Here is a 24,145-nt window from a genome sequence, read left to right as displayed (position 1 = left end):
CTAATGGTTAGGTTTCCGGGCTTTCACTGCCATGGCCTGAGTTCAATCCCTGGTCGAGGAACTGAGATCCCTCAAGCTGTGTGGTGTGGCCAAAAATTTAACAAAAATGGCGGGGGGGTGGAGTAGACATCTGGGCATGAATATTGAAGTCATGGAGGTGGATAAGATTACTGAGAGTGTATATAGCCTGAGAACAGGGCCAAGGATGGGATCCTGGGGAAGTCTTAACGTTTAAGGGGTGGGCAGAGAACAAGGTACTGGGGTGCATCAGTAGGAAGAGTTTGGACTTTGAGTCTGAAGACCCAGGTGTCCCATGTAGATAGTCATGACACATAGTAGGAAGGCTTAATTAAAAGGGAATGCTCCTACAGGTAGGGGCTTCCCTGGTGGCGCAGTGGTTGAGAATCCGCCTGCCAATGCAGGGGACATGGGTTCGAGCCCTGGTCCGGGAATATCCCACTTGCCAAGGAGCAACTAAGCCCATGCGCCACAACTACTGAGCCTGCTCTCTAGAGCCCGCGAGCCACAGCTACTGAAGCCCGCCTGCCTAGAGCCCATGCTCCGCAACAAGAGAAGCCACTGCAGTGAGAAGCCCGCTTACCGCAATGAAGAGTAGCCCCTGCTCACCTCAACTAGAGAAAGCCCGCGCGTAGCAACAAAGATCCAGTGCAGCCCCCCAAAATAAATAAATTAATTAAATAAATAAATTAAGAAAAAAAGGGGGGGAATGCTCCTACAGGTAAAATGCTATAGGATACCAGCGAAGGGAGTGGTCCCTCCCTTCTGGAGAATAAACAAAGAATTGGTAGATGCAGCATTCATTTGGGGCCTTAAAGCAGGGATTCTTTGCTCTATGGCTTCAGAGGATCTTTGACCACCACCCCCCCGCCCCGAAATAATAAAAATGTTACATATGTGTGGCAGAGGTCTCCAGCTTTCCACAAATTCTCAGAGGTTCATTAAAAGATGAATAATAATTAGACCAGGGACCTCAAACTCAGGTGCCCTTAGTAGTTGGGCAGAAAATGAAAACTGTGAAGTGGCCAAGAGTAAAAGAGTAGGAAGTGGTGAGCGTTGTGGCAGCTGGAGCATTCTTGTTCCAACTAAGATACGTGAATTCAGATTTGTAAATAACAATGCACTGACCACAGTGTAATACATCTGTGGGCTGTGTTTGCCTTGAGGGTCAATAGTTTGCATCCACTGATTGAACCAGAGATGTGAGTGACAGGCATTTCAAGCAAAAGGAGTTACATAAAGGCAAAGAGGCCCTGGGAGCACAGCAGTGAGGTTATGTGAATGGCAGCCAGGGAACCAGCATGCGAAATGTGGTATGAGGTCAGATCCTGGAGAGATGTGCACCTTAGCCTGAAATACTTGTAGGGTCACATGGAGTTGGTGACAGAGCCAAGCAAGGAAATCCCTGTCTAGGACTTTGTGTTTTTTTCTTTTTTTTGGCCGTGCCATGTGGCTTGTGTGATCTTAGTTCCCTGACCAGGGATCGAACCCGAGCCCTCTGCAGTGGAAGAGTGGAGTCCTAACCACTGGACCGCATGGAATTCCCTAGGACTTTGTCTTTACAAAGCCAAATGGGCTCTCCTGTCTCTACCTCATTAATGCCTTTCAGCATCCCTTCAAGATATTGTTGGCTACATTTCAGAGCAGGTGAAGTGGAAGCCCAGAGACCTTATGTCAGTGGGTCACTTGGAGGTTAATTAGTGACAGATTTGGGGCCTAAACCGAGATCTCCTACTTCTCAATTTTGGTCTTCTGGTCAGTGACCCAATATTTATTTGGAGCCTCCTTCACTTGAGGTATTGTAGGGGAACTTTGGGATTTAGATGGGGTAACAGTGGAAGTGGGTAAAATCTGGAGAGAGCCTTCCCACTTTCTCCTTGTGGGGTTCTAGGGCAAGGGGTCGGTTCTGGGGCCCAGTGCCTAGGCTCACCCATGGAGGGAGTGGCAGAGACTGGAACCCAGGACCCCTGCCTGCCTGCCCTATGAGCTTTGTGTTGCACCTTGCTGGGTGCCCAGGTTGCTTGCTGATGCTGCTGTGAAGCTCCTGCAGGCCAGGGTGAGCTCCTTGGGAGTGCGCCCTGTTGTCTAAATGGGTTTCCAGAGTCTGGCGTAGTGGGTGTGAGGCTGCCGAGCTCTACTCTGCGTGGAAATGAGAGAGCAGGAGGCCCTGACTTGTGCGTTATCTGACTCTGGCAGAGGAGTGAGCTCTGTAGTCCGCCGTTGCATTCATCGAATTACTGGCCGTGAGTTTGCGGTGAAGATCATGGAGGTGACAGCTGAGCAGCTGAGTCCTGAGCAGTTGGAGGAGGTGCGAGAAGCCACGCGGCGAGAGACACGCATCCTTCGCCAGGTCGCCGGCCACCCCCACATCAGTGAGGCTGCATTCCCTGCTCCTGTTAGCCCTGCCCACAGCCCACTTCCCCCAGCACTGCCTCCACGCCTCTGCTCCCTTACTCCTGGCTCTGCTGCACCTCAAAGTGTGGCCAGCCTTTGGGTCCGTACTGCCTCCTTTGGTTCTCCTTCCTTCCCAGTAACAGCCCACTGCTGCCTCAGGGTGGAAAAGGCCCTTTAATGTGCATCTGCTCCTTTCCATCTCTGTCTCTCTGCCTTTCTGCCTCTTTCCCCAGTCACTCTCATCGATTCCTACGAGTCTTCTAGCTTCATGTTCCTGGTGTTTGACCTGTGAGTATCTCCTGGCCCCAGTCGAGAAGCCTCCTCCTCACCTCCATGCATGGCCCCAGCCTTACAGCACAGTGGGCTGAAGACCACCCTGCTCACACCTTCCTCTGCTCCCACTCAGGCCTGCCTGCCAGCTCAGGGCTCTGGCCCTTCTCCCTAGGTGCCCAGATTGAGGCAAGTTCTTCAAGAGTCATAGTGACCAGCTAAGTACAAAGGGTCTTCATGAGACCCTGTTGTAGGAGGAGAGTGTTTATCCGTGAGCTGGCCACGTATAAATAGACTCTCCATCACCAGTCTCCCGGTGTTTAACACCCTCCACTGGAGTCTCTCTCTGCCCATCCGTTCTTTTTCTGGTCGGTCTAAAGCTGAATGGCAGATATTATACAGTGCTATAATGCAAACCAATTGCAAAGGTACTTCAAAAGAGAATGGTTTGGATACCAGATGTTTAAGAGAGGCCCTTGGAAGAAATTTAAAAAGTCTTCAGACAGAAATGACCCTCTGCAAAAGTCGAGGGGAAGTGGGAAGTGTCTGTTACACCACCATGCAACTTAAAGAACCTGATGTGTTATTTCAAGGATTGACGCAGAGTTGCAATTATAACCTCAGTTTTTAAAGACAAGATAAAATAAGCAAAATTCAAAATAAAGTCCCATTCAACTTTCTTTCTACTATTAACTGTAAAATTTTGGTCCGTGGTCTAAATAGACTCACTTCAGAAGGCATTCTGTGAGTGTATTCTCAGGTAACACAGACTTCCTGTAAATGATTATTATCACAAGGCACTTATTCTTGCTAAAATAGCCCCCTTGTGGCACAGTGCAGATATTTCGACGGCCAACCCATTGGGCCAAAGTGCCCCTGACATCCGGTTCACTCTTGGAGTGCTCTGCCTCGAGACCCTTTCATTTGTCTACAGAGGGATCTCTTTACTGGCCTCTTCCGTGGTATTTTCTATGAGCACTGGCTTCTTTTCTCAGCCGCCACTGTGAGGTGCACCTATCTCCCAACCCCTCCTGTCCCTTAGGATGCGGAAGGGAGAGCTGTTTGACTATCTCACAGAGAAGGTGGCCCTCTCAGAAAAGGAAACCAGGTAATGGCTGAGCCTGCAACCCCTGGGATGAGCAGGGGGTGGGGCGGGGCAGGGAGAAGCAAAGGAGACTGTGCCTCCCTCAGGTCCATCATGAGGTCTCTGCTGGAAGCAGTGAGCTTTCTCCACGCCAACAACATTGTACACCGAGACCTGAAGCCTGAGAATATTCTCCTAGATGACAATATGCAGATCCGACTTTCAGATTTTGGGTTCTCCTGCCACTTGGAACCTGATGAGAAGCTTCGAGGTGAGGGGACCTGGTACGCTGAGAGGCTTGGGAGGGAAAGAGGCTCAGGTCTGGGGCTGGTTGGCTGGGTCTGAGAACTGGGTCCCAAGTACCAAGGAAAGGAAGGTCAGTGAGCACTTGCCAGGTCCCCACTGGGTGCAGAGCCTCGTGTGCAAATCAGTGTGGGCTTCCTGACCTAGAGGCAGACAAGTGAGCAGATCATGGCACACAGCAGGCAAGGGGCCATGCCAGGAAGCCAGGAAGGAGTACCTGATGCGGCTGTAGGGACCCACCGAGGAAGGGGCTCGGACCTCGGCCTGGGGAGGCTGGGCTTGTCACAGGAGGAAAAAGAGGGAGCGAGGGATAGCAGGGCTCAGCTGTGCCTTTGGGGTCTGGCGGAGGCAGGTCCACAGTGTGCTCCTTAGGTGCTATGAGGAGTCTGATGTGGCGCGACAGCTCTTCTCACCTGGTGCCCACACGTTTGTTGTGACAACCATTTCTAGTGCAAGTGGAAAACTAAACAAAGTTCAACTGTGAGGCTACTCAGAGCCTTTAATATTACTACTTCCTCTCCTTCAGTGGCTCTGCATTGGACTTACTAATAGCTAACATTCACTGGGCACTTATTGTGAGTAAGGCACCACGCTGAGTCTACATAGCTTATTTCTCTAGATCCTCTCAACAGCTCTGAAATAGTATTTGTGTCTCTATTTTATAAGTGGGCTTAATGAGGTGAGGTGACTTGCCCAAGGTCACGTAGGTGTGATTTGCACTTGGGCAGTATGACTCCAGAGTTCATGGTCTTAATCTGTGGACTTATACATCTTCCAGATGCTGTGCTTTGTGTCCCTTTGGGCTGCCACATACAGTTCCCTATTCTGAATCATTTTTGCCCCTGCCCACTCCAGCCTCTCCCTTGGCTTGGATAATTCAGCTTTTACTTTAAAGTTCTATGTCAGGTTAGAGCCCTTGCTTTTTGCTCTTATATCTTCTCCACTTCATGATACATGTCTTACTCTGTTATTTGTTTGCTTTCTGGTAGGTGGTGAGCTTGGTAAGGGCACATCAAATTCACCACTGTGTCTAGTGTGGTGCTTGGCACATGGTAGGCGTTCAGTAAATAGTTTGAGTTGGAATGAATTTCCCAAGAGAAATTCAATTTCTCAGTTCAGGCCTATTAAGATCTCTTGGAAGTGTGCCATGGATCACAGTTTGGAAATTGCTGGGATGGAAGAATTGATGCCAGAAGAAACCAAAAATATAGGCTTAGATCAAGTCATGGAGGGCTCTGTGCTGTAGGAATCTAGACTTGATCCTGAGGCCATGATGGGAAGCCAGGGAAGGGTTTTAAACAATTTACCCAGAATGTGCCTTAAGAAATCCCATATTCCGGGCTTCCCTGGTGGCGCAGTGGTTGGGAGTCCGCCTGCCGATGCAGGGGACACGGGTTCGTGTCCCGGTCCAGGAGGATCCTGCGTGCTGTGCAGCGGCTGGGCCCATGAGCCATGGCTCACGCGCAGGCTCAGCCTGTGCGTCCGGAGCCTGTGCTCCGCAACGGGAGAGGCCACAGCCGCAAGAGGCCCGCATACCGCAAAAAGAAAAAAAAAAAAATATCCCATATTCCTATTCATTCCCCTTGGTTGAGTGGTGGTTCCACTAACCACAGTAGAGATTATAGGAGGAGGAATAGATTTGGGCAGAAAGGAATGCAGAAAAGATTTAAGTTTTGTTTTCTATGTGTGTATATATGTAAAAACGTGGTAAAAAGTTGTGTGAGGAGTGGGTTGGCTGGAGGGTTGGGGAGGCAAGTGATACAGTTGGATAGCACCTTGAAGTCAATCTAAAAATCAGGTTTTCCCAGGAAGGCCCCCAGGAGCCTTGGTGGGTCGTTGAATTGTTCAGCAGGGCTAGGGTCTAATACCGAGACTTGGCAGAAGGCAGGCAGGAGCAGAATGGGAACACTTGGGGCCCTGGTGGTGTTGAGGCTCCAGCAGAGGTCTGGTGTTAAGGGTCCTTGAGGGGGCTGTGACATCCCATCAATCTCAGGCCTCTCTCCCCAGAGTTGTGTGGGACTCCAGGGTATCTAGCGCCAGAGATCCTTAAGTGCTCCATGGATGAAACCCACCCAGGCTACGGCAAGGAGGTCGATCTGTGAGTTTCTGGTCTACCCCTTCCCTCCTTTGTGTAGTGTCCTTCAACACATTCGCTCACCTAGTCCTCCCTGACTGTGGTCTCTTTCTCAGCTGGGCCTGTGGGGTGATCTTGTTCACACTCCTGGCTGGCTCGCCACCATTCTGGCACCGACGCCAGATCCTGATGTTACGCATGATTATGGAGGGCCAGTACCAGTTTAGTTCACCTGAGTGGGATGACCGTTCTGACACTGTGAAAGACCTGGTGAGCTGGGGCCGTGAGAGGGCAAGGAGGGAGGCCCAAGAGCTGCCCCTCATGCTCTGGCATTTCCCATAGATCTCGAGGCTGCTGCAGGTGGATCCTGAGGAGCGCCTGACAGCTGAGCAAGCCCTACAGCACCCATTCTTTGAGCGCTGTGAAGGCAGCCAACCCTGGAACCTCACCCCCCGCCAGCGGTTCCGGGTAAGCCTGAGAGTGTCAGGGTCTGGGCCTGCTCCTCTGTCCCATGATTTTTCTTGTGGTGGATATGCCAGTGGAGCTCACACTGCCCCCTTTCCCAGGTGGCAGTGTGGACAGTGCTGGCTGCTGGACGGGTGGCCTTAAGCACCCACCGTGTACGGCCGCTGACCAAGAGTGCACTGTTGAGGGACCCTTATGCGCTGCGGCCAGTGCGGCGCCTCATTGACAGCTGTGCCTTCCGGCTCTATGGACACTGGGTGAAGAAGGGTGAGCAGCAGAACCGGGCAGCCCTCTTCCAGCACCGGCCCGCAGGGCCTTTTCCCATGATGGGCCCTGAAGAGGAGGGGGACTCAGCTACTATCACTGAAGACGAGGCCATGCTGGTGCTGGGCTAGTACTTCAGCCCTGAGGAATCCCAGGAAGCAGAACTCTCCAGGAGGAGGATTTTTATCATTCCAGCCCCTCTGGGCTCTGGCCTCAGGCCCCCATGCCTGGCCAGGCCCGCCACTGATCAAACTATCATAGAGACCAGCCCTGTACACCTACCCACTGGCCAGGGCTTTGAGATCAGAGCTGAGGTGGAAGAGAGCCACCCAGAGTGCCATGCCTGCCCTTATCCATGCTGCCTGTGCCATGTATGCAATAAAATCTGCTACACGCCAGGGAGAGCCAGTGTCCTGTGTCTGGTGCCTAGCTTTGGCAGGGAATCCCAGAAGGTGCTCAGGAGGGGGGTGGGGTAGGGCCACTTTGGTCCAGGCCTTTATTGGGGAAGACACTGGGGGTCACTTGGTCTTGTTCTTGCCTTTGCCTGGAGGTAGCTGGAGGGGCCGCTTGAGCGCGGTCAGCTTGCTGCCGAGCCTTTCCTCACTGGCCTTGAGCCGTTCCTCCACCAGTTGTTGGAGCTGCTCCAGTTCCTTGTTCATCTGGGTCTTGATGTAGGCCCGGAGGACGGAGACCTGGCCTGCAGGGGCAGGGAAGAAGGGACGGGTCAGAAGAGATGCCGTCTGGGGCTGAGGGATTGCCCCTAGCCAGGCAGACACAACCTTCCAGGGTGCCCCTGGGAGCTACGCTAGTGGTAGTGTTGCTTCAATTCAGGAAATGTCAGCCAGCCCTTCTGTGAGAGAAAGATGGGCAGAGTGGCTATGCTGCTGCATTTTCTGGATTGCTACTTAGTAGCCTTGTGACCTTAGGCAGGTGACTTAACCTTTCCATGCCTCAGTTTCCTCTGTGTAAAATGCAGATAGTGATAGCACCTAGCAACTAGGATTGAGAGAGGATTAAATGGGTTAATATATGTAAAATGTGGGAATTCCCTGGCGGTCCAGTGGTTACAACTCCACGATTCCACTGCAGGGGGCACGGGTTCGATTCCTGGTCGGGGAGCTAAGATCCTGCTAGCCACACAGCACAGGCAAAAAAAAAAAAAAAAAATTGTGTATATATATATATGTGTATATATATATATATATGCTTAAAATGGGGCCTGCCTGGCACATAGTGTTGTCAAATGTGTGCTGGCTATTATTGTCATTGGGTTGGTTTTTTTTTTTTTTTCTAATTTTTATTTATTTATTTTTGGCTGTGTTGGGTCTCCGTTGCCGTGCGTGGGCTTTCTCTAGTTGTGGCGAGCGGGGGCTACTCTTCCTTGTGGTGCACGGGTTTCTCATTGTGGTGGCTTCTCTTGTTGTGGAGCACAGGCTCTAGGCACGCGGGCTTCAGTAGTTGTGGCTCACGGGCTCTAGAGCGCAGGCTCAGTAGTTGTGGCGCACAGGCTTAGTTGCTCCACGGCATGTGGGATCTTCTCGGACCAGGGCTTGAACCCGTGTCCCTTGCATTGGCAGGTGGATTCTTAACCACTGCGCCACCAGGGAAGCCCTATTGTCATTGGTTTTATAATCCTTTTCTGGGACTCCTGCCTCACCCCCAGCAGCTGTGCTTTTATCTGTTTGCCATCTTGGACTTCTGCATAAGGAATCATTTGGAGAAAGAACACCATGACTAAAACAAAAAGTCTGAAGTCCTGATATGGTCTAAACCCTTCATTTCACACCTGCCCAAAGTCACAGGGAACCCTAACCCCACCAGGTCCTCACTTGGCTCTGGCTTTGGCTGGACCACTGTTTCCGGTTCCTCCTCCTCTGGGGTGACTGCCTGCTCCTCCACCTCTTTGCCCTCTTCTTTCTCTGCAAGCCAGAAGGCAGGAGGAGGCTTCAGCCCCAGCCCCAGCGCAGTCCAGCCCTCGCCCCGGCATTCTCCCTTACCCGTCTCATCCTTTGACCAGAGCTTGGGTGCCTGTAGCCCCACGTAAGTCAAAGATAGATCCAGCCGCACCTGGGAAGAGGGAGGAAGACGTCTGCACTGAGGGAAAGCGGGGAGATGAGGGGTGGCCTCTTGTCGCCCATGGCCCAGTACCTGGGGTGTGAAGACATATTTGTAGAGCTTGAAGTGGCGGAAGTAGGTGTTGACCACATAATCTGCCAGGGTCAGCAGCTGTTCCTCCTTAAAGAGGTTGATACTGAAGGGGGGCCGCTGTGGGGATGATTGGGAGTTAGAGGACTGACCACCTCCTGAAGCCGTCACCTTTTCTCCAAGTGCCCGGCAATCCAGGAGCAGGAAGAGCCCACTGTGGCCTTCAGAGGAAGATGAGAGTCATGTGTGTAAGACAGGGTGGGAGGCTGGGCTAGACCTTATCTGGGGGGAGAGTGAAACTGACCCTGATTCCGTGGCAAAAAAGAACACTGGTGAAGTAGCGGTAACATTCCTCCACGTTGCCCAAGGGGGTTGCTGGGAGGGAAGGCAAGATGTGACAGTGAGTACCCTCCCTGATAATCATTCATTTTAGTCACTCAACAGCTACTTATTGAGCATGAGCTTTAGAAGTAGAAAGATATAGGCAACAAATATTGAGTACCCACTATGCACTGTTCTGGGCACTGAACCAGACAAGTTCCTGCCCTTAAGAAGCGTATATTCTAGTGGAAGTGTCGGACAATAAACCAAGAAATACATAGTTTAGCTCTCGTTAAACATTCTGTAGGAAATTAGTTCCAGGAGTAAAGCAAGAGCTGTTTTATTGAGCACTGTGCACATATCTACATATATATAACATTTCTCAGAACAGTTTCATAACGTTAGTGTTGTAGCCTTATTATAGATAAGGAAATAGAGGATTTCAAAGGTGAAATAACTTGGGTGTGATACTGCTGCTAGTGATGACGGAACAAAGATTTCAGGTGCTAATCCTGCTTTTACTTCCCCTGGTCACTTGTGCCAGCCTTCTCCTCTCCCCTGGACTCAAAGCCTTCGGGGGCCTCCTCTTACCAGTACAGGCCTTGTGAAGATCTTGGAGTAGGGCACAAGCCGTTGATGTCTGCTCCAGGGAGAAGCCTTGTTGGCGGCAGAAGATGAGTGCATGGGAGAAGAGGTCCAGGGTGATGGCGTCCCGCAGGCTCTGCGCAGGAGACCCTAGCCCCAACAGCTCGGCCAGCACCCTTGGGAGGGAGAGAGGAAGGAATGAGTGACAGCCGGAGCCTCTCTTCACCGCCCCACACTAGTGTACGACAGGCTTTGGAGCCAGGCATTCCTCATGCCTTCCCAGCCCACCCACCCCCCAAGCCTTCCCCAAGAGCTAGCTCTCATTCCCCTCCCTGCTCCCCCCGCATACTCCCTCATCTCCTCAACGTTGGCTGTCTTCTCCAGCCTGTGCATGGAATGGATGTCCAGGTACTTCCTGTCATAGGAAAAGAGGGGAAAAGGTGTTGGTGGCCATTATGCATTAGTCTCATGACAGGGCTATGATGGCTAGAGCATTGGACTGGGAACCAAGAGACCTGAGTTAGAGGTTTGGCCCTTCCACTAAATTGCTGTGTAACCTTAGGCAGGTCACTTCCCTCTCTGGGCCTCACTTTCTCCATCTGTAAATAGAGGGTATGGCCAAAATGAACTCATGATCCTCTTCATTTCTAAAGCGTAGGGTTAGGAAACTTGAGTTCTGGTCTCTGCCACTCCCTTACTGTATAACTGGGCAAGTCTCCCTCTGTGAACCTCAGTGTCCCCATTTGTACAATGCTCCATAGAGGCATTGATACTACATTTACATTCTCAGTCTTTGGCTCCCCTCTTCTCACACTCTCTTTGGACTGGGGCAGCAGACCTGACTTAATCATCTCGGGTAATTGCATCTCTGGGCGTCAGTCTCCTCATCTGTAAAATGAGGATATCGTCGCTGTTTGACAGGATTGTGGGGAAAGCCCTAAAGGAATAATACAAGTGTGAAGGGTAACTTTCCCCAAAAGCTCTCCACACTCACCATATGCAGATCCGGGGCTGGGGCAGTGGCGGCTGCAGAGAGAAAGCGGATTGGGAAAGGCAGAGCTGTGTTGTTCATGGCCCCTAGTTCTTGAGCCGTTGCGAATCTCTAGCGGGCCTAAGAACGCGCTAACTTGCCTTATCTTAAAGACTAGCTACGAGCAATGCTGGCGGGCTGGGCTTCAGCGACCCCTAAGTACTATTCATGAGCATATTAACAAGGTGGGGTCACACACCCCTGTCTCTTCACCAATGCAGCCCGGGAAACGTCTTGAACGTTAGAAAGCATAACGACGGGTGGCGCCCTGCTGGGGAGCCCTTTTATAAACATTCATGAGCGGACGACCCTGTCCAGTCCTCACCCGGAACAAGTTGGCTGCAGGATCTTCATCCGCATTCACCGAAGCCAAGGTCCCCGACTCGGTATGCACACCTGTTCCCATCCGCGTGGCCGATTCATCCAATGACCTGAGGTATTTCTTGGGTTCTCTCCGCAGTTCGTAGTGCTGTTCAAGCTCCGCTTGCATTTTCAGTCCCTGGAATTGGCTGGACTTCCGGCGGATCATCTTGTCGCTCCTGTGTGCCGCAGGGCACCACAGGTTCTGTCCCGCCTCGGTTCTGGGACAGCCGGTTCTCCTGCAGCGGCTGCCAAGGCCTGGCCCTCTATCGACGCTTCAGCCAATCTACGCTGCAGAGAGGCCCGGCGCAGCCAATCCGCTGGGGGCGTCTTCCTCCGTCTCAACGGTGACCGTTGCTAAGGGGGTTCTTGGAGCAAGAGAGAAAGTGTACGGCGCTCGCCAATCAGTGAGAAGAGAATGTGCGTGCGTAATAAGCTGCAAGGCCCGCCCCCGTGCCCTCGCTTCAAAGTTGCTATTCTGAGGCAGGCGATGTCATTAGGACTGGGGAGTGGAAGTGTGTTGTCGGTTACCATAGGAACTGTCTGCAGAAAAAAACCAAACGGGACCCGAAAGGCGGGACAAAGCGCGACCGATAGAAACAGGAAGTGGAGAAGATTTCGCCACATCCGGTACTGCCTGTGGCGCCTGCGCTCTGTGCTGGGGAGGCCAGTGACGTCTAGGGGAGTCCAAGATGGTGGCGGTCGGCTGATTCTGCTGCCGGTGAGGGGCCCGGGGCCGGCGGGGCGGGGTCCAGCAGGTGGGTGCGGGGGAGGCTCGGGGCCGCGGAGCTCCGGCCGCTTCCACATCTCTGCTCTCTGTCTTCTGCAGGTGACGGAAGCGTCGCCTCCGCCTGCCTGACGTGCCTCGGGAGAGCCTGCGCCGCTCCTCGCCGCCGCGGCCATGTCTGGGCCCGGTAACAAACGCGCCGCCGGCGATGGGGGCTCGGGGCCCCCAGAGAAGAAACTGAGTCGCGAGGAGAAGACCACAACCACGCTTATAGAGCCCATTCGTCTTGGGGGCATCTCTTCCACGGTTCGTGGGCTCCTGTTTCAGGCCTCACAACTTGCCAGAACTCCCATCTCTGTTCTCCGTCCACGTCGTCCAGAACCTTACTCCCAGTTCCCCAGGTTTAGCAAGATCCACTTTTCAGAACACTCTGTTGAAAGAAACCGAGGACACGACGTCTGCCTTCCCTTTACAGATAGGAAAACAGGTTCCCAGAGGGCGTGTGACTTGTCAAAGATTTCAGAGTTAGGAAGAGGCAGAAGCAGAACGTGACCCTCCTCACAACCGAGTTGCTTTCTCTGTGGGTGTCTGAGCCTCTTTAAATCCTGTTAGCAGTTAGTCTGGGGATACTCCCCTCTCCCATCCATTCCATTTTTCTTTTATTTGTCTCTTTCTGTGATTGGGTTCTTGGTCCCTGCTTGACCATCTCCTCGGCCCCTTTGTTTCCCTGGTAGGAGGAGATGGACTTGAAGGTTTTGCAGTTCAAGAATAAGAAACTGGCAGAGCGGTTGGAACAGAGACAGGCTTGTGAAGATGAACTCCGAGAACGAATTGAGAAGTTGGAGAAGCGGCAGGCCACAGATGACGCCACACTCCTCATTGTCAATCGCTACTGGGCCCAGGTGGATGCCCTTCTACTTTCCAAGACCTGCCCTTGATCCAGCTGCCAATCCTCAGACTTCTCTGCTAGGAAAGGAATATCATGCTGGGAAGCACCTGAGGGATTCATAACATTTTTGGTGCTTTCTCCCTTCAGCTGGATGAAACTGTGGAAGCCCTTCTCCGACACCATGAGAGCCAGGGGGAGCTGTCTTCAGGGACAGAGGCGCCTGGGACCCAGGAGGGCCCAACACGTGATGAGACCCCTCTCACAGAGCCAGGGACATCGGAGCTGAGGGGTAGGGCCAGAGCCCTGGGATCTGGGAAGCTTAATTAAGTTCTGGGGAAGGTCCTGGAGAGGAGGGGACTTTGACATTAGGCTGCTGAAGTCCCTTCCTACACACCCCCCCACACACACAAATTGATTTCATATCTGGGCAGCAAAGGGCAGCGGGTAAGAATACAGGTTTTGGAATCTGAATGACATGGTTAAGAGTGCAGTTCATGTTTTGACACTCTTAGTTCAAAAAAGTATTAAATGTTGACTGTGTAGTTGACATTGTAGTTTTGGAGGAGACATAGAAAATAGAAAAGAAATACTTACTATCCCAACCATTAGGGAGAAAGTGATTATAAACCATAAGAAAAAAGTATTCAGGTCCCCGAATGGGAATTAGTGTGTGTGCACACTAGTTTAGTTTGGGAAGGCAGAGAAGGCCTTCCCTGAGGAAGTGATTTGGTAGCTCTCTGGCTTTGAGGAAATTATCTTACTGAACTGCAGTTGTTTTACTTTTAAGATGGGGATAACACAGTACTACAGGTGTTGGTTATGTTGACTCAGTGAGTCATAGAGAGTTGAAGGAGGCGATCTGGAACTTGGTACAGAGTGGTGGTAACTGTTACCATTATCCTCATGAGGGTCTGTCCGTCCTTCCCAGAGCCCCTGCCAATGCAGCTGCGGCCACCTCTCAGTGAGCCAGCCTTGGCCTTTGTGGTGGCCCTGGGTGCGAGCAGTAGTGAGGAGGTGGAGCTGCAGCTGCAGGGCCGCATGGAATTCTCCAAGGCAGCTGTGTCCCGTGTCGTGGAGGCCTCCGACCGCCTACAGCGCCAGGTGGAGGAACTCTGTCAGCGAGTATACAGCCGAGGTTAGTTCTTTGTGCCCCCACCCCAGAGGTGTCCAACTCCATTTGCATCTTTATGGTATCCCCTCCTCAGTGCTTCTGGCCCAGAGGCAGCCACAGTTCCCCAAGGAATAAATCAGCCATGTTTTCAGGGGAAGGGTTAGGCTGTTGATGGTGGCTCTCGCTTTGATTCCTGTAGTTGAGCTCTAGAGAGATGGGTAGGAGGAGTTGTTGATGCTGGGGGAGCCTCCCCCTTGTGGCTGGAGACCTCTTGGGAGCATTGTGCACAAATCTTGGTGGCAGTTGCTGATCCACGAGGCATAGCAGCAAGTGCCCAGGCTTTGCAGGCAGACTGACTTCTCCTAGCCTTAGTTCTGTCAGTCCAGCCTGGGCGTTCTGAGCAGATGGCTCTCCTCTCTGAGCTGGTTTCCTCCTTTGTGCAGTGGGGACAAAGACTCCTGGCTTTGTCATGAGAAAATGGCAAGACAGCTGGTGGATCACACTGGGCACATAGCAGACTCCAGGATGAGTTAGTACTTTGACCCGTTGCCCTGGACTTGGCTCTTACCCGAGCCCTGCCTTCCCAGGGGACAGTGAGCCCCCCAGTGAGGCGGCTCGGGCACGCACCCGGGAGCTGGGCCGTGAGAACCGGCGACTGCAGGACTTGGCCACCCAGCTACAGGAGAAGCACCACCGCATCTCTTTGGAGGTGGGAGTTGGGCTTTTAGGGTGGGGTTAGAACCAGGGCAGGGTTTGGATTAGATGGGCACCCAAGGATCTCGGGGAGCTGGGTCTCTTATCCAAGCACCTGTCCCCTTCCTTGTCCCCAGTACTCTGAGCTCCAGGATAAAGTGACATCTGCAGAGACCAAAGTGCTGGAGATGGAGACGACAGTAGAAGACCTGCAGTGGGACATTGAGAAGTTGCGGAAGCGTGAGCAAAAGCTCAATAAGCACCTAGCGGAGGCCTTGGAGCAGGTAGGGTCAGACACTGGGTCAGATGGAGCCAGAGCAGGGTACTTGGGGCCCTCGCTTCTCCCCTCCACACCCGTCTGTTCCTCTGCCTTCTCTTCACAGCTCAACTCTGGCTACTATGTATCTGGGAGCTCCTCAGGCTTTCAGGGGGGCCAGATCACACTCAGCATGCAGAAGGTGAGCAGCAGCATTCTTCCCCGTCCTTCCCACAACCTTTTCTCCACCCTACCCTTGAACGTCCCCTCGGAATTAAGGACAGACGTCCAACTGTGGTCTCGGAGGTCTTTCCCCATTGCTCACAGCGTTCTTTATTTCGTTCTTTCATATGTGTATTCAGTAAATAATTGCTGAACACTAAGTGCTAGGTACTGTGTAGGAAGCAGGCATTTTGGAGAACGAAATAGACAGGAATTAAACCTTTTATGGAGTTTAAGTTCTGGTTTGGGTAGCTGACAAGAATTAGGTAAGGTCGTACATCAACTGGTTAAAAGTACCACTTAGAAAAGAGATGTTGGGGTATGTTGGAATCAACTGGCATTCTCAGTTGTGTAGCTGAGAAGGGGCCTTACTGCCGCTGTCTCATTCCTTGTCCTGCTTTTGCTGTCTCAGTTCTTGGTCGTTGCACACTTTTTTGGTGCTACAGGGTCACTGGGCCCCTGTCTCCCCTTGCTCAGCTTGCTCTTCAGGTCTTCCAGGAAGGCTTCCCTGACCCCCTGTCAGTTACAAGCCTTGCTTCCCGGCACTGACCAGTCAGTACTGAGTTTTCTCCTACTTGCCTGGGAGCCCTTAGGAAAGTTCCTGGGTCCGGCTTGTCCCTGGGCTTTCAGAGTACATCACTGCTCTGCAGAGGGGAGCTTGGGTAGGGCATATGGTGGGTCTATGAGGGAAGCATGTGTCCTGGCCTGGCCCTGCCTCCCACTGCCCTTCTACTCCACAGTTTGAGATGCTGAATGCGGAGTTGGAGGAAAACCAGGAATTGGCCAATAGTCGCATGGCAGAGCTGGAGAAACTGCAGGCCGAACTTCAGGGGGCTGTGCGGACCAATGAGCGCCTCAAGGTGAGCTGTGTTTGGGGCTGGGAGGGCCTGAGCCTGCACGGTAGGAGCTGAGCTCTGAAATCTCTTGCTGATTGCCTTTGGACATCCCTGCTCCTAGGTAGCCCTGCGGAGCCTTCCTGAGGAGGTGGTACGGGAGACAGGGGAGTACCGAATGCTGCAGGCGCAGTTCTCACTGCTCTACAATGAGTCTCTGCAAGTGAAGACCCAGCTGGACGAGGCCCGTGGGCTGCTGCTGGCCACCAAGAATTCCCACCTGAGGCACATTGAGCACATGGAGGTATGCCCTTGGAACAGGGGCCGGGGACAGGGGTAAAGGCCACACCCTTAGGGTCAGGTTGTTCCTGTGTCAAGGGTGTCAGAGGCCCTGAGTGCCTGCCAGAGGTCCCTTGGGAGTAAATTCTTCCTGAGCTGCTGAGGCCTGAGGTAGGGGGGGCTTTCTGGGAGCTAAGGGGTTGTGTGGGTCCTTAATGCCTCAACCCGCAGAGTGATGAGCTGGGGCTGCAGAAGAAGCTGCGCACAGAGGTTATCCAGCTGGAGGATACGCTGGCCCAGGTACGCAAGGAGTACGAGATGCTGCGCATCGAGTTTGAACAGAACCTGGCGGCCAACGAGCAGGCGGGTATGTGGTGAGGACAGGGTTGAGGTGGGGCCTTATCTGGGATTGCTGGGCCCTGGTGTGGCCAGATGCTTATCCAGATGTAAGAGGTTAAGTCCTTCTCCCAGAGCCTCATCTCTCTGTGGAAAACGGGGGGACCACACCACCTGGCTCAAAGGCGCAGTGAGGTTTACAGCCAGATGAGGTGGCTCATGGAGCAGGCTCAGCCAGAACGGGAGCTGTCACCCTCATCCATGCTAATCCGGCCTTATGGTGCCTCTCTGAGATACTAGTTCATTTTTCACAGATTTTTTGAACACTTTTCTATGATCCAGGCTCAGTTCTAGGCTTTGGGATGATACCAGTGAACAAAACAGATCCCTTTTGTGGAGCAGTGTTACAGTGAGGGAAGACAGACAACAAAGGAGGAAAAAATTGAACGTGTCTGTTAGGTTGTGACAAATATATCAAGAAAAATAAAGCAGGGAGGGAAGATAGTATTATGAGAAATGCCAGGGAAATGTAACTAAGAAGATAGTCGTTTAAAAAGCTAAAAGAAGCGGACTAGCTTACTTTTTTGAATTTACAGTTAGTTATGTGTTCTTTCGAAAGGAAATTTGGAAATATTTTTAAAATCTGCATTAGCAGAAATAACACACATAGGCAGTGTCGAGTTATGTTTAGGTGAATCCTCTTCATTTATTTGATGAGATCACACTCTCTGCATAAGGCTTCAGTTGTTATCTCCTTTGTAATGAGAGTGATGGCTCTGGCCCTGCCTCCAACCCCACTGAGGGGTTGGGCCCCTAACCCAGGGACCAGCCCAGCCTTGGTTTCCTGTACTCTTCCAGGGCCCATCAACCGGGAGATGCGCCACCTGATCAGCAGCCTCCAAAACCACAACCACCAGCTAAAGGGGGACGCTCAGCGATACAAGCGGAAGCTGCGGGAAGTGCAGGCTGAGATTGCCAAGGTGAGGAGGGGGCTGCCTGGGGAAAGCTGCGGCTAGACCCCAGTGAGCACGTCTCACCTTAGTCCTGTTCTCTGTCTCTGCTTTGCAGCTCCGGGCCCAGGCCAGTGGCTCTACCCACTCCATCCCCACGCTGGGCCACCCAGAGGACTCTGGCCTGAGTGCCCCAGCCCCAGGGAAAGAAGAGGGTGGGCCAGGCCCTGTTGGTGCTCCTGACGCCAGAAAGGAGATGGCTTCAGTGCCTGTCACTGCCGTTCCTACCTCCTTGGTGAAGAAGGAAGACTTGGTCCCTTCTGAGGAAGAGGCCCAGGCCCTGACCCCCGGGGCCCAGGCCCCCTCCTCCCGGGGCCGAGAACCTGAGGCCAAACCCAAGCGGGAGCTTCGGGAGCGGGAAGGGCCTGGGCTGGGACCCCCATCTGTAGCCTCAGCTCTCTCAAGGACTGATCGGGAGAAGGTCAAGGTGGAGGAGGCCAAGAGGAAGGAGTCAGAGCTCCTCAAAGGTCTCCGAGCAGAGCTCAAGTGAGGCCCTGTTCCTTTCTTCTTCCCACCCCTGCCAAGTGGCCTCCAACCCTACTCACCAAGCCTTCCTCCTGTGCCTCCCCCAGGAAGGCCCAGGAAAGTCAGAAGGAGATGAAACTGCTGCTGGACATGTATAAGTCTGCACCCAAGGAGCAGCGGGATAAGGTGCAGCTCATGGCAGCGGAACGCAAGGCCAAGGCTGAGGTGAGGGCAGGTAGGGCCTATGGAGTGTGCAGAGAGGCTGCCCCAGGGGGTTGTAACCAGAGCAGAGCTCTAGGTCAGCAGGAAACAGTGACGAGAGCTCTCTCCTACTGGTGGTTATAGGTCGATGAGCTACGGAGCCGCATCCGGGAATTAGAGGAGAGGGATCGGAGGGAGAGCAAGAAGATCGCGGATGAGGATGCCCTGCGGCGCATTCGTCAGGCAGAGGAGCAGATAGAACACCTGCAACGCAAGTTGGGTGCCACCAAGCAGGTGCGACCCCGTTCTGGTCCCATTGCTTCTGAATGTTGGAATTCCCTAAACCTCTTGTTCTAGCACATGGCCTGGGTCCATTCTGTGGTTCTTTGCTCAGCCATGTTTTCCTGTGGTTTCCCCACTGTCGTCTTGTCCATCTACTACATTCCATCTTGTCCCTGCCCACTTGCTGCAGGAGGAGGAGGCTCTGCTCTCAGAGATGGATGTGACAGGCCAGGCTTTTGAGGACATGCAGGAGCAGAATGGGCGGCTGCTACAGCAGTTGCGGGAAAAGGACGATGCCAACTTTAAGCTGATGTCAGAGCGGATCAAGGCCAACCAGATTCATAAGCTACTGCGGGAGGAGAAGGATGAGCTGGGCGAGCAGGTTCTTGGCCTCAAGTCCCAGGTATGGCTGCCCTGGGCTTGTTAGGGTGGAGCTGGAGAGGCAGGGGCTCCCCAGCACTGAGTCCCCACCCCTGTCCTCAGGTGGATGCCCAGCTGCTGACCGTGCAGAAGCTGGAGGAAAAAGAGCGGGCCTTGCAGGGCAGCCTCGGGGGTGTGGAGAAGGAGCTGACACTGCGCAGCCAGGCCCTGGAGCTCAACAAGAGGAAGGTGAGGGCAGACCTATGCGAGGGGACAGCAACCTGGGATGCTGGCTCACAGCCTCACTTTGTGACTCTGCCTAGAGAACTTGAAGCAGATGACCTGGGCCAAAGTCTGGCTCTGCTTCATCTCACAGCCCAGCTCATGTCTCAGACACTTACTGTGTTCCAGACCATGTGCTGGAGGACTTTCCATGCTTGGTCACATTTCAGTCTGAAAATACTCGTACAACAGTTTTTGTTGTTACCTTTCATAAGTGAGAAGACTGAGGCTCAGGGAGGTAGCTGACTTGCTCAAGAAAGAGTGGAACTGGAATTTGGGCCCGGGTCTCCTTGGCTCCACAGCCCACGTCCTGACCACTGCACTGGTTAGCTGTGAAATGGGCGTGGTGGTCTCTGTCACGTAGTGGTATTAAACCTAAGAAATGTTTAGCTTGTGGTAGTTGTTCTTCTTTTGAGGGTAACAGAGTTAGGAATGATCTAATTTGGCGCCCTCTTGTTGACATCACTTCTCTAGCTTATGGTAAAGGCTTAAGATTAACATTGACTTTCATCTTTTTTCCCCTCCTGGACTTTTTTTCTTCTCCATTTGGCTCATTCATGTAAGCAGTATTAGTCATACCGTTGCTATACATCAGGACTTGCACTGAGTGCTGGGGAGATCACGGGAACAAGACTGCCCTGCTGGAAGTGGGAACTTCCAGTTTTGAGGGGCAGATAGCAAGCCAATGATCCCACAGACAAAATAACATTATTACAGATCATAGCATGTTTTTTTTGGGGGGGTGGGGGCACGCTGCACAGCTTGCGGGCCACGGCAGTGAAAGCCTGGAATCCTAACTACTAGGCCGCCAGGGAACTCACAGTATGTCTTATGAAAGAAATAGAGGCGGATGAAAGAAAAATAGGACAGCCTGTCTCAGGAGGTGACATTTGAGCTGAGGCGTCAGGGGGTTGCAGGAAAAAAAACATGTGTGTTGAGGGAGTTGAGGGGAGCAGAGAGAGGAGCCCGGTGAAGCCTCAAAGACAGGAGAGAGCATTATGCAGGTGAGGAACTGAAAGCGTTGGGAATGAGGTAGACTAGGAGGAGGTGAGGGTTCAGAGGTCAGGAGACAGAACCAGTTCCAGTGAAGATACTGGACTTATCCCGAGAGCAGGAATCACTGGATGGTTGACACAAGCATTTGTGGGCCATGGCTCCACATGCCTGACTCCGCAGGCTCAGGCAAACGGTGCCCCTCCTCCCCGTTCCACCCACCTCAGGCTGTGGAAGCAGCTCAGCTGGCCGAGGACCTGAAGGTACAGCTGGAGCATGTGCAGACACGGCTGCGAGAGATCCAGCCTTGCCTGGCAGAGAGCCGGGCTGCCCGTGAGAAAGAGAGCTTCAACCTCAAGAGGGCTCAGGTGTGTGGCGGGCAGCGGGTGGGGGCGGGGTGGAGGCAGGAGGTTCAAATTGAGGACCCTTGCACTCAGCCTAGCCCCTCTCCTGCCCCAGGAGGACATCTCACGGCTGCGGCGCAAGCTGGAGAAGCAGAGGAAGGTGGAGGTTTACGCAGATGCTGATGAAATCCTCCAGGAGGAGATCAAGGAGTACAAGGTGGGGCCTTGGGGCTGGGATGTGCTCCAGGAATCTTAGATGACCTAGGAATCTTAGATGCGGGGTTGGTGAGAGCTCTGGTGGGTAGTATGGGGAACCCAGAAATAAGGTAGGATGGCAAAACCTGGGCAGAACCCGTTGTGGAGAACCAGATAACTGTCAAGTATGGTACACATACTATGTGCCAGGCAGAGTGCCTGGCTAGGTGTGAGAGGGCTAGGCACTAGACCTGGTCTCAGATCTCTTGAAACTGACAGTCTGTTGGAGGAGGCACCCAAGTAATTCTCCTGTCTGAGTGATGAGCAGTGTGATGGCAGAGGCCAGAGGGGCTGTGGAAAATCAGGGGAGCCCCTTAACGGCCCTGGTGGTCAGCAGGCTTCCTGGAAGGAATATCATCCAAAGGAAAACTGAGGAGTGAATCAGGGTTGGCTGTGATGAATGGGGATGAAAGGTTTCCAGCAAAGGGAAAAGCAGAGGTGGAGGCCCTAAGTTGAGAGAGGCGTGCTGGAGGACATAGCTGGACAGTCGTAGTTGGAGGACAGAACATGGGTTTTGTGGTGGGTGACAAGCCTGGTGGGGGTTGGGCAGTGTTAGATCCTGAAGGGTTTGTAAACCAGGTTGAGCTGCTTGGCGTATCCTGTAGTCAGTGTGCAGAGAGCAACGTCTCAAGGATGTCGAGGATGAGAGGTGCCTGTGGGACTTCTTGGGAGGCTGTCTGGGAAGGCACTCAAAGCAAAAGGGCTGGTCTGGAGGACAGGAGTTTGTGGGGGATTGTCAGCAGAGGCAAAGGTAGAAGCCACATATAAGTGTCATCACCCAGGGAGGGTCTGTGGCATGACACGGAACAGGGGTCACTCCCCCTGAGGAGCCTCGAAGCTTAAACGATGTACAGAGGAAGAGAAGAAGCCTGTAGCTTAGGAGGAAGGAGAGCGATCTAGAGGGAATTGATTGGGGAAGAGTTTCAAGGAGGCAGGGGTGAGCTCAGAACTGCCAAGAAGGCAAATGAAGCAAGTGTTGAGAGATGCCTCTTGGATTTGGCAGTCTTGGTGGGAGTTCTTGGGCAGAGGTGGAGGTGGAGGTCAGATCACCTGGACTCTTCACCTACTGGAGTGAGGAAAGGGTGGAGAGTGAGTCAGTAAATAGACAACCTGTTGAAGCAGTTTGGCCTTGAAGGGGCAGAGGCAACTCGAGGCAGCCATGAGGGAGCAGGGAAAGGTTTTTGGAGAAACAACAGACTTTGCAGCCTGTCAAATGCTGATGGGTAGGGTTCTGAGAGCTAGGGAAGAGGTGATGCTTGTGGGGAGTTGCTGAGGTGGCGGGCAGGGCAGAGGATGAATGTTGGGAATGCGGAGTTGAGGGAATTTCCTGTCTGGAGTTGGAAGTGAGACCTGGTGGCAGGTGGGAAGTTTCAAGATAGGAGAGGAGATTTGTAAAACCTCCTTAGAGAGAAATGAATCCCGGGACCCACAGCAGGATTTCTGGGCAGCACCAGGGATGGGCCCAGTTGAGGGTTGAGAACAGCAGATTTCTAGTGGCACTGCCATGCCCAGCTGTGACTTAACCAGATGCAGGTGGAGAGAAGGTAGACAGTCGGCTTAAGCCAGGATTGGGGTTTTGCCAGAGAAGGCCAGAGGGGCAAGAGATAAAGCCCCAGGGCAGAGGAGCTCAGGTTGGAGCCTGTGGGTCATTGACCTTTAGAGGGGACATGTGACCACTGGCCATCACCACCCAGGTTAGAGTCTAGACTGTGCTACTTTCTAGTTTTGAAACCTGGGCTTTTGAGCCTCAGTTTCCTCATCTGGAGAGTGCTTATCCCTACCTCCTAGGGTCATGGTGAGAGTTAGGTGCAGTCTGCTCTGTGGTGGCCTTAGTCTGGACCACCTCTTGCTATCAGCTTGGGATCCGGGTCCTGTCAGGATTGTTCCTGAGCTGATGCCTTTGCCCTGCCCAGGCGCGGTTGACCTGCCCCTGCTGTAACACCCGCAAGAAGGATGCAGTCCTCACCAAGTGCTTCCACGTTTTCTGCTTCGAGTGCGTACGGGGCCGCTATGAGGCCCGCCAGAGGAAGTGCCCCAAGTGCAACGCAGCCTTTGGTGCCCATGACTTCCACCGTGTCTACATCAGCTGAACCCATAACTCAGGGGACTTTGGAATACCCATGAACCCTGGGGGCTGTGCCTCCAGTCCCTCCCCTCCCCACACCCAGTGGCCCCCACCCTCCATTCCGGACCCTGTGGGCCCAGCCCCTCCCCATGTAGTTGGTTTTGGGGGCCCCAGTGCATGCTAGTGGGAGTGGGATTAACCAAGCTCAGTTTCACCTTTTCCCCAAGGTCAGAACTACAGCCTAGGGGGCACTTGCCCTGCACAAAAGGTCTGCTGTGAGAGGCCTGAGGGGCCCAGAGCACTCAACAGAACTTCCTGGAACCTAGCCCTAAACCTTCTCCAACTGACTCCACGGGCCCAGCCCAGCCCTAAAGGGGAAATTCCCCAGGCTGTGACTTCCCAAACAAGTGGAAGTTCACTACCTGCTTACACACCCACAAGTAAGGACCAGGCGTGGGTCAGATCCCCAGCTCCTTGCTCTGAGACTGGGCTCTGGGGCCCAGGGAGTTTCTTTACCCTCTGCTCCCCAGACCTGGGCAGACCTTCCCTCCTGTGGAGTTCCTTGGGCTCTTTGGTCTGGTCTTATACTAAGAGCACCTCCTTGGTGGGGGCACTGTCTTCTGAAAAGCTCTAAGGTTGCTGCAGTCACCTTGCACTCATCTTGGGAGTGCTGAACTAAGATCATCAGTTTCTGTTCTAATCAGACCCCTCCCAATCTCTACTTCGCTCCCCGGCCCCACTTAACACCCACCTGATGCTTCCCAGGACTCCACTGGGTCCCCAGCCCTGACCCTGCTTTCATCCTGGTGGCCTTAACTTTAGTGGAGGCAGAACTTCCAGGGGGAAAGGGACAGACTAGCCTGCTGGGCCGACTTCCAATCATTCCAGGTAGAAGAGCTTCATCTAACACCCTGTGACTGAGCCTATACGATCCCACAATGCTTCCTGTGCTGCCTTCCCAAGCAAACTACGGGCTGTGAAAGCAGTATGCAGGGGCCTGGAAGGTGGAGCTGCTGAGAGGTGCAAGGCTCCACTTGGACCCACAGCCCGTGCTCTAGAGATGTCTGGTATAGGCTGTTAATTGTTTTGAATAAACGTCCAACCCTCAGCCTGTAGTCCGGGTAGCCAGGCTTCCTGCCCTAATGTGGTTCCGGATTTTGGCTGTTAAGCTTGTTCCCAGCGCTGCCCTGGCTGGCGTGTGAACCTGGAGCGCCTGCACAGATGAGACC

The 24,145-nt window shown here is 53.2% G+C and overlaps 3 protein-coding genes across 8 annotated transcripts; 2 read left to right on the top strand and 1 right to left on the bottom strand.

The window, feature by feature from the left end:
• Positions 1-2,119: 2,119 nt before the first annotated feature.
• Positions 2,120-7,274, top strand: PHKG2 (phosphorylase kinase catalytic subunit gamma 2; the record flags this gene model as incomplete). Its single annotated transcript, XM_028483489.1, is given in 9 exon segments — positions 2,120-2,145; positions 2,148-2,390; positions 2,646-2,700; positions 3,725-3,790; positions 3,874-4,037; positions 6,077-6,167; positions 6,260-6,413; positions 6,486-6,611; positions 6,710-7,274. Coding segments are annotated over 9 exon segments (1,219 nt in total), but the record flags the coding sequence as incomplete, so codon positions are not given.
• Positions 7,275-7,302: 28 nt separating this feature from the next.
• Positions 7,303-11,829, bottom strand: CFAP119 (cilia and flagella associated protein 119). 4 transcript variants are annotated; one of them, XM_007107408.3, is made up of 9 exons: positions 11,279-11,829; positions 10,918-10,949; positions 10,273-10,338; positions 9,930-10,099; positions 9,322-9,392; positions 9,021-9,137; positions 8,870-8,939; positions 8,702-8,791; positions 7,305-7,569 (listed from the first exon to the last, which is right to left on the bottom strand). In XM_007107408.3, the coding sequence occupies exons 1-9, from the start codon at positions 11,480-11,482 to the stop codon at positions 7,391-7,393; spliced, it is 999 nt and encodes a 332-aa protein (XP_007107470.1). In that variant the 5' UTR covers positions 11,483-11,829; the 3' UTR covers positions 7,305-7,390. The 4 variants fall into 4 exon arrangements, with proteins under 4 accessions (XP_028339306.1, XP_028339305.1, XP_007107470.1 ...); XM_055082197.1 differs by having other exon boundaries at positions 7,355-7,569; positions 8,702-8,816; XM_028483505.2 differs by lacking the exon at positions 8,702-8,791 and having other exon boundaries at positions 7,303-7,569.
• Positions 11,830-11,921: 92 nt separating this feature from the next.
• On the top strand, positions 11,922-24,024 carry RNF40 (ring finger protein 40). 3 transcript variants are annotated; one of them, XM_028483490.2, is made up of 20 exons: positions 11,922-12,034; positions 12,143-12,346; positions 12,775-12,942; positions 13,077-13,218; positions 13,858-14,064; positions 14,628-14,749; positions 14,871-15,017; positions 15,117-15,191; positions 15,952-16,071; positions 16,169-16,348; positions 16,555-16,690; positions 17,482-17,639; positions 17,728-18,155; positions 18,242-18,359; positions 18,480-18,629; positions 18,808-19,020; positions 19,101-19,226; positions 20,480-20,620; positions 20,712-20,813; positions 22,765-24,024. In XM_028483490.2, the coding sequence occupies exons 2-20, from the start codon at positions 12,215-12,217 to the stop codon at positions 22,939-22,941; spliced, it is 3,042 nt and encodes a 1,013-aa protein (XP_028339291.1). In that variant the 5' UTR covers positions 11,922-12,034; positions 12,143-12,214; the 3' UTR covers positions 22,942-24,024. The 3 variants fall into 3 exon arrangements, with proteins under 3 accessions (XP_028339291.1, XP_007107468.1, XP_054938162.1); XM_007107406.4 differs by having other exon boundaries at positions 11,923-12,034; positions 17,518-17,639; XM_055082187.1 differs by lacking the exons at positions 11,922-12,034; positions 12,143-12,346; positions 12,775-12,942; positions 13,077-13,218; positions 14,628-14,749 and having other exon boundaries at positions 13,986-14,064.
• The last annotated feature ends 121 nt before the right edge of the window (positions 24,025-24,145 follow it).

This window comes from Physeter macrocephalus, unplaced genomic scaffold, assembly GCF_002837175.3.
Source record: "Physeter macrocephalus isolate SW-GA unplaced genomic scaffold, ASM283717v5 random_37, whole genome shotgun sequence".
Taxonomy (NCBI): domain Eukaryota; kingdom Metazoa; phylum Chordata; class Mammalia; order Artiodactyla; family Physeteridae; genus Physeter; species Physeter macrocephalus.
The sequence above is the reverse complement of the archived record's forward strand: the minus strand, read 5'-3'. Positions and strand labels throughout refer to the sequence as shown.